A 16812-nucleotide genomic window follows, 5' to 3' on the forward strand; every position below is an offset into this window, starting at 1 on the left:
GTCTTTCCAGTGCTCTTTTCAGGTTTTCTATTAGCCTCCAGATTTAATAGACTTCATGATCTGAATGCCAGTAAGTGTAGGAGGGAAGGTGATGGTGCCGTATATGCCAGGTGTAGAGTAATTTCTTTTGTTCAGTATTGGGTCTAACTGCTGATATTTTCCAGGGACACCTCTGTGTCTATATGGTTGTATGCAACCAGTGGATAACTGCCAACAGAATCCTTCTTTTGAATGCAGACAGTCTCAATTCAGAGTGTACAGAAATAGCTGCCATAGCCCACTGGCTTTGTTTCTGCAGTGTTTTTGTAATGGAACTGCATTTTGGGCTGAGCAGGATATATGATGTAATGAACTTGTGGAGCCTGATAAAGTTTCCCTGATATGAAAGAGGGTCCAAGCTCTATTGCGTTGTACTTAAGAGTGAGGAGACAGAAAGGCTTAGGAGCCTGCTTCAGCCAAGCTTGGAATATAAAATGAAAGTTTTGTGGAAAAAGAGTAAAGGAAATGATCAAACATGGCCGTTATACTCACATCGCCTACAAAACTGTTAGCAGTGCTAACAGATGGAGTAATGCTTGGGATAGGTGTTGGATGTTTTACCCTTTTCTTTCTATTCTTTAAGGATTCATCAGCTTATGCTGATTTCTAAAAACATGCCTGCCATTTCTAAATATCCACCTGATATATCTAGATATTCAAACAAAGCTTACTTGTTTAAAAAAAGTTCTATACTGATAAATAAAGAGGTGGTTTTGATATATCAGGGAAAATCAAACTTTTTAGGTTTTGGCTCTTGCAAAAACCCAGCTTCAAGGAGGGCAACCAAATATCCACCTTTTAATAGAAAATCTTCTCTAACTGTTTCTACATTAGTTGTCCCCATCTTAATAATGAGTACAAAGGGTCTGCATATGGTTTGTACAAAAGGTCTGCCTAAAGAATCTTGGGGTACTCAACGGGCAAACCAAGATGCAGCTCTCATATATTGCAGCCTGGTAATTCCATACCTTTTACTATTATTCCTACTGCTATGGCCTGGAGCTATTTTTTTCTGTTTCAGGGAAGTGAATTGGTCATCAAAGCCTTAGGAATTAGGGAATTGATGAAACAAAATTTTAAACTACTCTTTGCTTCCCCTTATGTATTCCTGCACCCACCATGACCAAACAGAACTTCAGGGTTTTGTATTCTTCCTGGCCAAATGATAGATTACTTTAAACTGAAAATGACTGGTGATAAAGCAAATGCTATTTATCTGCATAACTCAAAGTATGGATTATTAAGGTTATTATATGGATTATTTTTCTAAATATGTAAAGCTTGATCTGTTGGTTGGCATTTTCATAAATACACAGTTTTCCCCCAGGCACCTGAAAGAGTTACCAGATAGAGCCACCTATGAAGATGACAAAGTAAATGTGGTTCAAGGATTGCAAAAGTATCTGAAATATTATTTGTATTGTAATTGCTGTCTTTGTGCTAATCCATGTTAGGTATTTGATAGTAATAAACTTTCTTTACACTTTGGTCTCTTTGGTAATTGAGTAGAGCTGGGACCCAGTCAGGTCCAACCAGCACTTCTCTGCACAGTTGATCACTGCAGAAGGGACTGATTTATGCTATCTGAAAACAAAACATAGTGCTATTGTTTCTAGCCAGAAGAAAATCTTCCAGCTGCAATCCCATATGGGCTTCTAAGGAAATAATGACATGAACAGCCCTATTCATTTTAGTTACCAAGACTCAAAAAGACTGGTGATATTTGCAATGTATTTATCGCTGACAGGCATTCACTGCTGATTGTAGTGGCAGGATCCCAGAAGTTTTGGGATTTGTAGCTGAGCTTGCTTAAAATAGCACCACTGAGGGAGTATCCACACTGCCGTTACTTCCCACTATGTGTGCTTGGATCAAAGTTGATTTTATCTAGCTAGTGAGTAGCAATGCAGCAGTAGCAACCTGGAGGACAATATATGATGGATACTGAACTATTAACTTCACAAAGGAAGCTCCTTGGGTGGGCTTCACTTGACCTAGTTTAAAATAGACCCAGGCAGGCTTAAGAAAGGAGTTTTGTCTGCAGTACAGATGTCTCCTGTCAACGGTGGTTGAACTTCCTCATCTTTAGAGAGGAGAGATTGGTATTGATATCTCTCATTTTTGTCCACCCTGACACAGTTGCTATTCCTCAGGACACACGCCTGCACACCCAGCTATGGTCGCTTACGTGGGGAAGCAGAAGAGCTTCATGACTCTCAGCATAGTTCAAAGAGAATATAGTTATTACAGTGCGAGGAGAAACATTTAGCCCAAACAATTTTTTTACCATTTTGTCCTAGGAGAAAACGTGTGGAAAGTGGACAAAAAAGCACATGTGGGTGAATTTGAAAATACAGTTTGCTTTTTATATTTATCGATTGCAGGGCAAAAATTACTATGCAGCAACTGAACACTTCTTTCTGCTAATGCAGCCCTACTTAAAGAATGTACAATTAAAACTAGCTAATTAAAATGCAGCTGATTCTATAAAAAACTTACTTAGGGAACTCTTACTGCTAATCTGCATAACCATTTTTTCATTTACTATTTTATTTGAAATTAATGTTACGCTAGTAAATGCAGCTGTGTTTTATGGTTTTCCCCTATAAACCTTAAAATGTGTAAGATGGTTAGATGTAATAACACCAGAAAAATAAAGATAATAGAGTGCACACTTTGGTTCCAGTGCGGCTTCAGCAAAGTTTTGTTTGGAGTGCCCAGCTGCGTATACAGACACAGTGGAATTTGGTTTGTGAGGAACCTTCAAAAATTACACAAATAACTAGCATTTTTTTAATGAATAATACACAGACATGCACCTGCTTCTGAGACTCCATAGATTAGTCTTGCATCCAATAGAAAAGCCCCTTGGAATTCAATTACATGGCTGGAAAACAGAAAACAAAATCATGACTATACATTTAGAACTGATACCAGCAACATATTAACCAGTTCTTGGGCTGAGCTTTTCCTGAGGATTAGATTGTTTCAGTTTGTTTTATGTCCCTGTGGCTTATTGAATATTTATATTATTCTATTCTATTCTTTCAGCTGGAGCCTCTCCCGGAAGATATTGTGCACCAAATCCCCAATATGAATGCAATAGCTTCTTTAAAAAAGACCACTGAAATTCAAAGTATGTTTCTCAGTTTGAGTTGGTGGGTTTCTGGGCTTGGGGTTATTTTTTATTATTAATTAATGTTATAGACATTATTGTTTCAGAGAAAAGAGTGAGAAAATGTTTTATGTATAAGTTGACATGCTGTGTCTAATATTTATATATATATATGCTTTTATTTTTGCTTCTTCAGCAGCTCTTTGTTTCTGCCATGTATTTAGCTTTGAAAAAGTAACCCATTAAAATCATTTAAACATTTCTGATTCCTGAATATTCCCAAATCTTTTCATTCCAGAGCAGCTTGGATGAAATAGATGTTTGTCAGTGAGGGACAGGAACAGACAGGTAAATTAGAGCTCTAACAAATAGTTTGTTCAGATTCTGGTTTTGCAGCCCTTTACAAGGTACTCACTTTGAGATTCATAGGAGCTTGAGATAAAGCTGAAAAGCTCAAAATGGCCACTGATCCATGTAACAGTGCTAAAAAATACATTATTTTATTGTTTCTGAGACAGAGGGTACATTATTGCTTCACTTGTGTGCTCTCACCCCAGCCATTAGCTACCCAGATGCTTTAGGGCATTTTCTCACTGAAGAACTTTATGCTATCAATTGCTTTAATCCAACTGAGCACACTTCCCTTAAATTCTCTAATCTTCTCCTCTCTGCCATTTTACTGAGGCAGTGGGAGCTTCCTGACTTCTACTGTTTGCTGTCTCCTTAAGAATAACAAATAAATAACAAATGTTTTCCTTCATTTGAGATGAACCACAAATGACTGGGATTCATCTACATGAAATAAATGCAGTTTTTAGAAGGGACATCATGCCTAATTCACTGTTCATGCAGTACTCTAAATCAGATTTTAGTTGCAAAGTGACAAAGAAAATTCATTGTAGGTATATAATTCATCCTGCATATCCAATAGACACCGAGACATGCAAATGCTGCAATTAAATCAGCTGTATATAATATATTCCATTAAATCCTTTTTTTCTGACTGGTATGTTCTCAGGTAGCTCATGAGTTAAAATTCCCTGTTAATAATCTGTTAATGATCTGGAAGGAGTCAGCAAGTTAAGGAGATTCATGTACTGTGCAAGATAGAACAGATTTGTAAATGCTGATAAGGGCAGAATGCTACACACAGACCAGAGACACAAGGAAAGGAGATGAAATTCTGTTTGAACTAAAACATGTATGTAATGGAAAATGGATCTGAAACCAACAAATGGTGAATTGAGAAACAGACAAACAGAAGACTAGGAATACACACAAATGGTGGCTGTTGAGAGAGAAGGTGTGGATTTAGGAACAAATATATAGTGTAAGTCTGAAAACATAGTCCAGAGCTCTGCAGAATGACTTAATTTTGCCACAATTAGGTTTCAGCTGAACTGATACAGTCATGCAGTCCACTGGTCTGCTCTTCTGAAACCTAAGTCAGGCTGCTCAGGGTTTGAAGTTATTTACATACAACATTCTGCCTTTTCTTGCAGTTACTACCTAAAAAGTTATGTATACCTCATTTTGTCTGGAGAGAGACCAAGTATTAGAAAGATGTTTGGATGATAGAAAGGAGCCCCGAGGAAGTTCAGTGCAGCTTTGTGATGCATATTTAGGTCTAAGAGAAGCAAGTACCTGTTCAATATTTTAGAGAGTTATGCAGGCTGGAGAGCATTAGGCTGTTGAGTAGCACCTCAAGAGGTACTGAGAAAGCCTGATTTGTTTGGATCATTGCTTGCATGCATATTGGTTTTGTATTTCTATGATCCAATTTTCATAATGAACATTAGCAATATTTTATACCAAATAAGCCCCTCCTCTGTGCATTTTGCAAAACCTTGAAGATACAATACTTAGAAACTGAGACAACTTTTTTCTAACTAGAATAGAATTTCTATACATGTTTTGTATTGACAGTGATCCAAAGCTCCTTTAGAAATGTAATATATTTGGAATTAGTAGTTCCCAAACCTATGTAATAGGCTACTTCTAAACAATCCTGTTCACTAGCAGAATACCAACCCCAAACACCTTTTTCAAGCAAGCCATGATATGGCATATCCAAATTTGTCTATGAAAGGCAATTACAAATGCCTACAGCAGTGACAGAAACATTCCCTTTTATTATTTCCTAGTAATAGTCAGTGCTCCCACAAATCGTTGAGGGAGACTTAAGCACATTTTCATGCTGAAAGCCAAAGTATACCTAGAAGACTGATTTGGTTTCTTTTTTTTTTTTTCTTGCAATCCATGATTGCTCAAGTTTTGTATGAATGAAACCAGCAGTATGCTTCATTCTTTCCCTTGAGCTCCACCAAGTTCTTCTCAATGAATGTAGCAGAACTGGTGGAATTTCACATTCCATTAAAGCACAGTAGAAATGGAATTTTCAGAGATGGGAGCAGTTTGAGGCTGATGTTTTTTGACTTCTTTTAACTATCAATCCACAGCATGCATCCTAACAAAGCTCCTTTGCAGCTGCATGCTGTGGTTGCCTCTCCATTCTGTAACACAGCCTGCAAATCTTTTGGCTGAACACTCATTCAAGGCCTGTATGTTTCGTGTACAACAAATAAATGTTGTGCTGGATAAAAAGAATCTTGCAAAGGCATTCTGCTTACCCCAGGTATTTGTAAAGTACAGTTTTCTGATTTTAAAGAAAAACTTGTAATTGCTTTTTCACAGTATCACAGAGATTTCTTTGCATGAGGTACCTCCTGCTACCTGGATGCTATTCCTAATTGGGACTGCTTAAACATTTCCCCCCACAATCCACAAACACCCTGCCCTGTAGTTCTGTTCTCCAGGACCCTCCACTGCAGTATATGAGCTGCCACCTGCCTCCTGGCCTGACTGCTCTCTCTGTCACTGAAGCACCTCTCAAAACACAACCCTCAATGCAGGGAAACAAGGAAAATCACCAATTGCTTGGGAGCGAAGGGCAGTTAAATGGGCACAGAAAGCCCACTAATGTGCTTGAATTGGCTATGAGTTTTAATGTTACAAGAAAGTCAGGATTCAGGGGGCAGCTGGTGTGCAAGCCTGTGTGTGAATGAATGAATGTGATGTAGCAATCCTCAGTGATGCTGTTTTATTGTTGCTGCAGGAGAGCAACACAGTGGTAGCTGGGTACTAATATTTTATTTTATGAATAAAAGCCCTTGAAAACTCCAGCAGTGAACATGGGTTCATTTCTTTTATAGGCAAGAGGGGGTATTATTCCCATGCCAACAGATTTGATTTTCTTGCACATCTGTTTCTGCAACAAAAACCCCACCCACTCTGTGAACATTTAGCTCATAAATTATAGGGTTTGAATTGGGTGTATATTGCAAAGACTGACTTTTGCACATAGGATCTGTGAGAACATTGTGGAATGCTCATATAACTTTTTAGTTTGTTTTTAGTGTATTTTTTAATGAACAGAGAATATGGTCTCTGAGCACAGTAATAATAGAGAATATTTTTGTCTTGTTTTTATAAAATTTGCCAGGCTCCAATCATTGAGCCTACTGTTATGTACATAACTTTTTAGCTCTGTCTTTCATGTTTTGGAGCAAAGCCAACCTCCTAACACTTAATCTCAACTTTGTAGGATACTTAATACACTTTACGTTTTATCCCCAGAAGGTCCCCGTTATTTAAAGATTCTGCTAACTACTCAAACGTGCACACTATTAGAGTTCAAAGAAACACTCTGGCCATGCTCACTGCTTGTTCTTGAAGATTGACTTGGGCTTTCATCTTGCAATGATGTTTTTGAATAAAGACATTTTCAGGCTTTATTGACAGCTGCTTTCTCACTGGAGGGAAAAGTTCATCTTTCCAAAAGCCTGTAACTGTGTTGAGAGCTGTGTTACCAAAGAGGGAGTTTTCAGCAGCCTTTCTGCAGCACAGGCAGCACCACTGCTGGCCTGGCCTCCCAGCTGTCAAAGCCTCCATCTACCCTATGGATAATCACCTCAGCTCAGCCTGCTACCCAGCTGCCAAAATCCTCCTTTTAGTCCTTGGAAAGGTCCCCTACTTGATCCCCTCTCTTCCACAGCTGTTGAAACCCTCTGTCTAATTCCCAGATAAGTACCCTGATCCAACCTCTGCAGCAGCTGCTGAAAGCTTCTTGCTAAACACTGAGTAAGCTCTGGTCCAGAGCTCCCAGACTTCCCAAAGCTCCTAATTCCCAGGTGTCATCCACCTGGCAATTAAGGAGTGCTCAGTGTTTTACTGAACTGTAAGAAATATATATGTAAATTCATACTTGTTCATGTGGTTACCAATAATCAACTGTTTCTTAATACCCCTGCAGTAGCAGATCATTTTATACGTTTAAGATGAGTCACCTGCCATTATTTTTTGCCTTGCTTGATGAGCTTTTTCTGTTGCAGGCAGAAATCTGCAAATACTCATGCTTTTAATCCACTGCTGTATTTTTACACAGCAAACCATAAAGCTCTACTGCTTATGATACCTGGCAGCTTTCCAGCAATGGCCAGTTCATATATGAAAGTTTTAAATAAATTATTGTTCTAGTATACGCCCTGAGGTTGGAGGAGAAAGAACATCCAGGACTAACAAACCTGATTATTCTGGCAACACCACTTCAGTCCAAGCTGACATTTCTGACTTCTTTCCTTTTCAGGACGGTGCTGTGTGAGCACTTTGTACAACAATGTACATTTTTCTACATTTCGCTGTCTCTGCATCAACTGCGTGCCATAACAGAGCTTCTAGTTCTGCTCTGAACTCCCATCACCTTGGGTATATAAAGCCAATAGCCTGCTTGACAATCTGTGTTCATTAGTCTGTGTGTTACTCCTCCAGTTTATTACCTTCTGGGGAAGGGTGTGACACAGCTCTTGGAATGAAAGCGCTTTCCAACTTGGCATTCTTAGGTTCAGAAATAGACCTCTTCACTGCAGTCTGAAATTTCAACTGTACTGCTTACACCACAGTGATTTTAAATTATAATCACTCAGTGTTGAACTAAGTGATTACTGCTCTTGTACCACCATGCTAGCTAAAATTCCCATAAATTATTATGTGTGTTTTCCTTAGGCAAGTACTGGAAGTCAGTGGAGCCATACTCTGTGCCAGTGGATTGTGCTCTGGCTGAGTCTCAGAAGCAGGAGAGGGAGGAGACAGAAACAGTATCTGCTATGGCCTCTCTTTCAGTGGATGTTGAGCAGTGTATTCCTCAGGAAGGCAGCAGGTAAGTGCATGAAATTATTGTAGAGAACAAGGCTTTCACTCTGGCCAAGTGAAATGAAGAAGAAAGGAAGACTAAGAGTTGTTTCAAAATTATCTGATAATTGAGATACCTGGAATTTTTATCCCTGGATTTGATTTCTCTCACTTAGCCACTGGAAGCAGAGATGTTCTATGCTAGAAGTTTTTTGGGTGGTTTTTTTGGTATCTCTATGTCTGTACTAAAGTTCATGATTAGTACAAGAACCTTGTTTTCATCCCATGTCTAATGCTTGCTACTGCATAAAAAGTGCAATATCCATATGAAGTAAATAGACATGGTAAAGTGTAATCAACCATATTCTTCTCATTAGAAACTTTTCAAATCTGTTTTAGTTTTAATTTTCTAGGAAGGTGTTTAACAAAGGATGGACTTAAATCATTATTAAATTATATTAGGCATTAAAAGTTACTTCCCTGGAAGAAATGGAGAAGTGCCAGTATAAAACTTAAAGCAATCCTGGTCAGGGTTAGGGCAAACATTTTCCATGTGCCAAGATGAAGGTACACCAGCAAAGAATGAGAATATTGTTTTTTCCAACTTGTCATCTGCTTTTTACATTGATGAAGATTGCTTTCAACTTCCAAATTGAGAAAATGATGCAGTAAGTGCTGTTGTGTGTTTTGCCAATTAAACATGAAAAAAACTTAATAGTCACTTAATACTCTGTCATCTATGGTCAGAAAAGCCACTGCAGAAGTTTTTGGAGTTTCCTGGTTTTATTTGTTTAGAGGACAAACATTCCTGCTCTTTGCCAGTAGAGAAAGACACAGAATGTAGTGGAACCATTTGGGTTCCATTGATGCCTTTTCCTGGTCTTAAAATCAAGAATCAAACACAGTTAGAAGGGAAAGAGGGGTTTTACCTCGGTATTTATTTTAAGGATCCTTAGGTGCACCATGTCCAGGTGGAATGCACCCCAATGCACACCACAATGCCTCCCCCAAAAGATCTGGTATAACATTATAGGTGTTACTAATTAGCATATCTATCAAAGATTCCCCAGTGAGAGGCTCAAGTGAGCCCCCCCTCCCCAAAGAGCCTTCTCCTGGATGGTTTTATCTTAGTTTACAGAATGTGTTCTGGAGAGAACCTTGGTGTCTGGGGCACACTGATCCCTAGCTACGAAGCTTCTAAAATGTTTAGTCTCCTAGCTTGACAAATAAGTCTAAGAATATAGGCTAAAACCACTAAGAATACCGAAGTTATAAAAGGTATAAAGAAAAGGCAAAAAATCATCATGGCATCACCATCATACACAGAAAACGGGAGGGAGGAGGAAAGATGAAAAAGTCTTAGAAGGAGAATCAGCAGCTCATCAGGCTGTGGAACAACAGCAGAGAAAGGAGGGAGCTGTGGGTAGGGACAGCAGTAGTGGGAGTGGAGCCAGAAAGATCCATGGCTCCTACATTGTGACTGCTTCTTATTTGCTTTGGTCCCTTCCTCCTATGTTGAGTCTTTTAATCAGAACTGAACCGATAGGCACCCAGGGGACTAGTGCAATGCTCAAAGCTATGGATGTGTTTGGGAGTGAACAGCCCTCGCAGCAGTGGGAATACTCATCTGTCAAAGAGTTGAGGCATGGCTCAAAGGGACACACAGGGAGTAGAGCTAGCTAGTAAAGTTCACAGTATTTTCATAATTACCTTTCCAATTGTAATTATATTTTAATATGCCATGGTTATTCTTGTGCCAGTATTATTGCAGACAACTTCATAAAAGCTTAGAGAAGAATCCATGATGAACACAAGATGTATTTTAGATTTGTGACTGTGCTAATCAGTCCTCAGATAAGGAATAATGTAGTTTTTCATATAAATTTCTGACAGTTACAAGACAATTCTGCTAGCTAGGGACAGAAAAATTCCTACTTGTGTGTGCATAGCTCTGAAATAGAAATAATTTTAGTTAAAGTATTGGAAATAATGCAATCAAGTAAAGTAAAGCTATAAATTGTCTGGAAAAGGGCATGGTTAATTTTGTGTATTTTTACATTGCTGAGAATAACCAAAACTTTTATTTGTTATGTGCCTCCAGTCAAAACTACAGCTATCAAGAGCAACTGCTGCTCCTACATTATTTGAACAAAATAACCCTTTGACTAACACTGCACTTAATTACTGTACTTATTACCTACCAAGTGATAACCTGTGACAGTTTCCACCCATTCTGAAAACAGAATTTCAGGGCAGGGCTGAGAAACATGTAAAAAAATGGATGTGCTGAAATGTACACAAGTGGAATTCATGTGGCTGCCAGATTCATTACACTTCATCAGTTCTGGACTCTTGTAGGGATGAATCCGTTGTGATGAATTGTTTTGTGGAAAAATGACTTCGTTTGGAATATCTTCTGTGGTGCTGCAGACATTTGTCAGCGGCACAAAAAAAAGCCTACGCACGCATGCGTCCTGAAGGCTGTTTCCACATTCATAACCCTCAAAGAAGTCACATGAAGCCAAGTTGCCATCAGAGAGGGACAGGACAAGAAAAATGCTGTCCCACTGGACCAAAATTGATAGTTAGGTTTTCTGAGGCTTCTAAGCATCATTTTCTTTGTTTGCTTTCTGATGAATGTAAGGAACAATATGGAATCAAAAATGGTCCCCCTGAAAGTTGGATTTTGAGGGTCCTGACTGCCCTTTGAGTGTGAGTGAAAATCCATCATGGAATGTCCAGAGACTGAGTCTGTGACATTGCACACTTTGAGTTCTGCATAATTTACTTCATTTCACATAAGCACGCCATCCATTTCATAGGTACATACCAACACAGGCAGCAGTAATGTGGAGACGAGTTCAGCTTTGCTTTTTTACGTTTTTTAATGTTTGTTGTAATAAGGGACCATGTATGCAATATCCCTTCTCCAGCCACTTTCTGTGGCAAGCAGAGGGCAGAAGGGATGTGAGGAGTCATGTGGGGTCTCAAGCTCTCTTAGAAGGTGTGCCCTTCCTCCTGTTGTTGTAGATGGGGTCATCTTCTGAAGACCTATTGCAAGCTTTTGCATTGAGTGTTCATTTGGGAAAGTTGTTTGTGACAGGTAGGGTGGGAGCAGAACAGGAAGCACCGTGGCTGACAGGGCAGTCTGAAGGGTTCCTTCAGGAGTCAATTTGCTTCCTCTTAATTCCCACCACGGTCAGCCGGGCTGATAGTTCTGGCCTGCAACTCTAAGCCTGTTTCACTGATTCAATGGCAGAGATCCTGTCGACTTCAGCTCTGGATGGTCAGGCCTCCAGATGAAGAGCAGCAGCAAGAGTCTCTTTGCGGGAAACTCTGGCCAGTAATGTTGGAGGATATATTGGTGTTGGAGTGAGATGACTCACTTTAAACTCAGATTTTGGGTAAAGCAGCTCTTTTCCTGGCCAACTCATATCTGACTCATTTACCACTGATGGATAAAATGCTCCTGGCTAAGGCTCATATTAAGTATTTTTCTTTCTTTCTTCCCTCTTTTTTTCTTTTCTTCAAGTGACAGTGCCGATTATTTTTTTACTTGATTTTTTCTGGCAGGGTAAATGAAGGAAAACGTGAAAAACTGCTATGCTTTTGGTGTTTTATTTTACCAAAGCATAACTCTGCATTTTAAGGTCCAATTGAATCTTGATTATAGACTTTAGAAGAGTACAGATATAGAAAAAAGAGTTTGTGGATGGGAAAGGAAACATGTATGGTGCTAACAGGGATTTAAATAGAGATGCAATTAAAGGAACAGGCATGCCCTATAAAACATTTCTAACTACCAGAATTTTTGTGTGTTGATAACTGTTTATTCCCTATGTGAGACTCAGATTTAGCTGATTAGAATTTTGTTTTGGCCAGACATCTGTTTCAGAAATTGTGCTGTGAAAATATTCAGTACACTGCTGTCCCTGATACATTGGAGCTTCTGTATGTTTCTTCTTAAAATGGAAAAAGAAAAGGGTGTGGAGGGAGATCTCTTGCACTTACTATTTTTACAGGAAGCAGTAAATCTTGAGAATGACATTTATCAGAATTTGACTTTATGGCTCTGGTTCAGCCAAGTATAGATTTTACTCAAAGGGAAATGAAAACAAAGTATAATTTTTACTCTTTGTGTTACAGAGTTACCAGCTGCAGTTTCAGTCAAATTGCATTATATTATATACTAGAGCAAATGGTTGGATCACGGTGGGTACCATCTAGGGTCACTTGCTGTATTTGTCTATCAACTAGAAAGCCTCACTTGGTATTTCACTATTTGGACATCTGCCTCAGCTGTGCTGAGTACACAGCACCTACTTGGCCATGCCCCACAGGACTTGAAATCACATCCAGGCTCAGGAGCTGCAGAACAGCTTTTCCAGGTCAGCCTGCACCCTTATCTTGTCCACCTTCTTCCCAAACCCTGGTGATGGGTGCATAAGGAAGAGAAAGGAGTAGAGGAGGTTGAGAGCCAGCCTTGCCCTGGTGAGCTGATAGATCTCAACTGCTGTATCCGACCCATCATGTGTGAAAGCCTTGAGGATGCACACAGGCATAACTTTTCAAAACCTTTTTGAGACAGCTTAAACCTCTGGCACTTGGGTAGTGAATCCCACAGCCTCTTTGCACTTCTTTTACTTATTAACCAATAAAATCACTGGGGAACCTCTAGGTCTTGTATTGTGAGAAAGAAAAACACCTCTTTTCTTACTCATAATCTTTGCTCTGTTTTTGGTTTTAAAGGCTTGATCTTCTCAAGACTCTGTGTTCTTCCTGGTATGAAAATAATTTGTTACTTTTGATGATTTTTGCCCCTCTCTGTGCTTTTTGTAGTTTCTTTGAGATGGAGTAAGAGCTGCATGCAGAACTCCAGGTGCTGGGCACATTGTGGATTTACGCAGTAGATTAATATTGGGGATGTTTTGTTTCTGTGGCTCCCTGCTCCTCTGCCATTAACTCCAAGCTCTCAGTCATTGCCATCACTGTTAAAAGAGTTAAAGCTGTCCTCCCTTGTTTTGTGTATTCTGTGTTTGTGTTAGTTTGCCTTCTGTTCCACACAGTAATGCTGTTATGGGCCTTAGAGCTGACTAGTATTGGCAATTTGGCATCATCAGCAAACATGATCACTTAATTCTACTGGTAGTCTGCCTAGTCTTTTTCGAGATCTCTGGAGAATTCCTCCATGGTGAAAATTCACCAATATTACTATGCATTTCCTGCTTTTGATGTATTGTTAATCCATGAACGGACCTTCTCCCAACAACCTAGTCTTCTAAGCACTTGGATAAAATTGTTGTAAGACCTTCTTTGCACAGAGATATCACTTGATCCCTCTTCCCCAATTTCCTTCAGAAACTTCTAATAAATTTGAAAGGCTTTCCATCTTTGTAAGTGTTGAGACCTAACTCTTACCCAAATTAGTGTTACTTAAATGCCTACTAATTCCATCACTGATTATAGCTGCTTTCAATTTTGCCATACAGGCTTACTGTACCTCCTGTGGTTTCCAAAAGGGGAACTGCATTACTTGCCTTCTCTACCTCTTGCAGAGTTAAGCTGTAGAATATGCTCAATAACTATTTCTTTAACAACATCCTAATTGTATTCTCCTGGAACTTAGCAGACAAATATCATCTGCTCTTAGAAATTTGGCAGTGTTTGGTATATCAGTTTGTTCTAGTGCTGATTCAGTTTAGGATAGTTCATCTGCAAGTAATAAAATCTCACTGATGCTTCTCTAGTGAACCCAGATATAAATAGTTCATTTTGCTTTTGTGGTCTACCTTCCTTGATGCTCCTTTTCTGCTTTGATCATTTCCTCTGATGTATTTTGAAAGATCTTTTTATTATTAGCTTTTATGCTTTTAATATGTTGCTCTTCAGACTTTCCTTTAGTTTGCTTCATTGAGGGTTTACATTTAGCTTGCCAGAGTTTATATTTTATTCAGTTTGCCTTGTTTGGAAATTACTTCCTCTTTTGAGAGTATACATGTAGTTACCTTATCCTGTTCTTAAACTAGGATGGTTTTTACTTTTAGTTCCTTTCTCTTTGATCCATACAAAGTCCATTTTTACACTTACTCAGGATGTCTTATATAATGTCTTTAGACACTTCCCAAATCACCTTCATGATATAGAAATGTACCTCTTTTTCTCCAGCTCTTTGCTACCAGAGGATCACTTTTCAATTACAGCGATCTTCCCTGAGAGAAGCTGAGTTAAATTAGGAACAGATTATGGCATACAACAGCCATACCATGCCATATCTTTTGTTCAGCAGTTTCTATGACTTGGAAACATACCTTGAATTTTTATTTTTGTGTATGTGATAATGTAGCTAAAAGGAATCTCTGTAACTCTCATTTAGAAAATAAGGTAAGAGAAACATATTCTTTTTTGAATGATGTACTGTTTATCTACATTCTTAAATAATAACATTTTTAAATTGTCGATATTAGTTACTTTTAATAATTTTCTCATAAATAACATTTATTCTCAATTGCCAAAGAACAATATTTAAGATTTCACGTGTTTTGCCAGATTTTATCTATATGGTAGGATTTTTGCCTCATCTGTTTATTTTGTTTGAAGATTTAAACAGCATCATTTTGTTTAGCGTTGACTGCAAAGAGATTATTTCATTCTGCCATAGACAGAATTCTACATATAGAGAGTACTCTTCACAGCACAGCAAAGTAAAGTGAATGCAGGAAGGCTCAGCTCCTAGGAACTTGCAGTTTAAATGAGCCACAGTGAAACCTTAGAGAAACATCACAGTTGTGGTTCTGTAATCATTACAATCTCAATTGGTGTCTTTCTGAGTTTGCTGGCTGCATGGAATTGGTTTAGATCAGACCTGTGCTCACAGCTGCATCTCGAGGAACTGCTCAGAGCATACAAAATGGGATGGGGGGTTCTGCCTGTTTTATGTTCTTATGCCAACTTCCCGTCAGCTACAGGAAGACTGACTGAACTGACATAACTAACAGTGACAAAGCTGAAGTAACACAAATTTGGCCTGTCAGATTCTGCCCCCTCGATTTTTATTTTGACAACTTTTGATTTTGTCAGAATGGGTATATATTGATTCTCTGCTCAGTGCTATGGGATTTATAGTGTTTTTCTCTCTGTCCTTTGGCCCCAAAACAGTACTGGCTCTCACACAAAAATCTGGCCCGAGCCGTTATCTCATAAAAATAAGTGTTTTTATGATAAACCACTGGATAAATCCAGTGAGTTCTCTGACACTAATAAAATGAAATTAAAGCGTACACATAAGTCTTCAGAAGGAGACTGAAGAAGACTATGAGAGTACCCACACTGAGAGTCAACAGCTGGATTGCCATGGCCCTCTAACCCTATCTCCCTTTCCTAAAAAGGACCTTGCATCTGGCACTTACATATAAAAATTATTATTGGTGCATATGCTCTGACTGGTGCAGAATGTTGGCCTGGTGTTGGAATATATTGGAATATATTAGAATATAGCACTCAAGATCAGTGAGGGCCACTCCTGGCCCTCAGAAGCACCTTTGTCAGTGAAAAATTTCCCAGTGAAAAAAGTCCTAAATAAGATCCTCAATTGTAATATGGTCATGAGAATGTCGGTCCCAGAAGTGCATGTGAGCAGACTGTTGCATGTACTGGTTCCCTAGGTTCTTATAAATAGTCCAAACCCCTACTCTCACTTCCAGAGGTTTTCCAGAGCTTCGCTCCTTCCTGATCTGCCAATCTCCAGTTGAAATCTATTGACACATCCTGTTTCTCATTCACTTACTCCCAGCAGAACCTGAAAACTGAGCTGTTATCTGCTTCCTAATTATCCTATTTCTAGACAGGCACTTAAGGTTCTGGATGTTTAACAAGGGTTTACTGACCCTCTGTGTTATGCCAGAGATTTTCAAGTCTCCCACAAGTGGCTGGAGAAAGTGGAAGTGTGTGGTCAGCACAACAGCAACACACACCATCAGAGCGAATTCCTCCCCTGGTGTGTGATCCTTTATTCCACCTGAGGACCTCAGCAGCAGGCTGGGCTCCATCTCACCCTGGATGCCACTGTGTGCTCTCTGCTGCGAGCCAGAACAAAGCAAGAGGGGGCAAAGATGGAATGCAAGAGGGCTTCACCTCGCCTCTCAGGAATGAGGGAGCTGCAGTGGTTACTGTACATAGGAAACATTCCCCAGCATGTGGTGAGGAATAAAGATTTGAGATTTATAGATTGATCATCTTTTAGAGTCATCACCCTTTGGAAAGTGGTTAGTTTGAAAAACATCATCTTTTTCATATGTCATTCACCTGACATATTTTTCAACATACTAGCTGTGATCGTTCCAGATCATAAAGGAATAACCTGTATAAAATAATTTAAAGACATACTGCTGATTTTTTCATTGGGAAAGACATTAATAAATTCCAGATTCATTTAAAATTCTCTGGCTTCCTTACTGAATAAACTATCAAAAGAC

General features: G+C 39.0%; 1 protein-coding gene across 1 annotated transcript in view; it reads left to right on the plus strand.

Annotated features, from left to right (window-relative positions):
• The window catches only part of LOC138106408 (histone deacetylase 9), a 274226-nt gene that overhangs the window by 254932 nt on the left and 2482 nt on the right, over positions 1-16812 (plus strand). Inside the window, exons 23-24 of the mRNA XM_069006966.1 lie at positions 3091-3175; positions 8216-8369. Of these exons, the coding sequence (XP_068863067.1) occupies positions 3091-3175; positions 8216-8369 (239 nt within the window). The remainder of the gene's footprint in view (positions 1-3090; positions 3176-8215; positions 8370-16812) is intronic.

The sequence above is a fragment of the Aphelocoma coerulescens genome, chromosome 2, assembly GCF_041296385.1.
Source record: "Aphelocoma coerulescens isolate FSJ_1873_10779 chromosome 2, UR_Acoe_1.0, whole genome shotgun sequence".
Classification (NCBI taxonomy): Eukaryota; Metazoa; Chordata; class Aves; order Passeriformes; family Corvidae; genus Aphelocoma; species Aphelocoma coerulescens.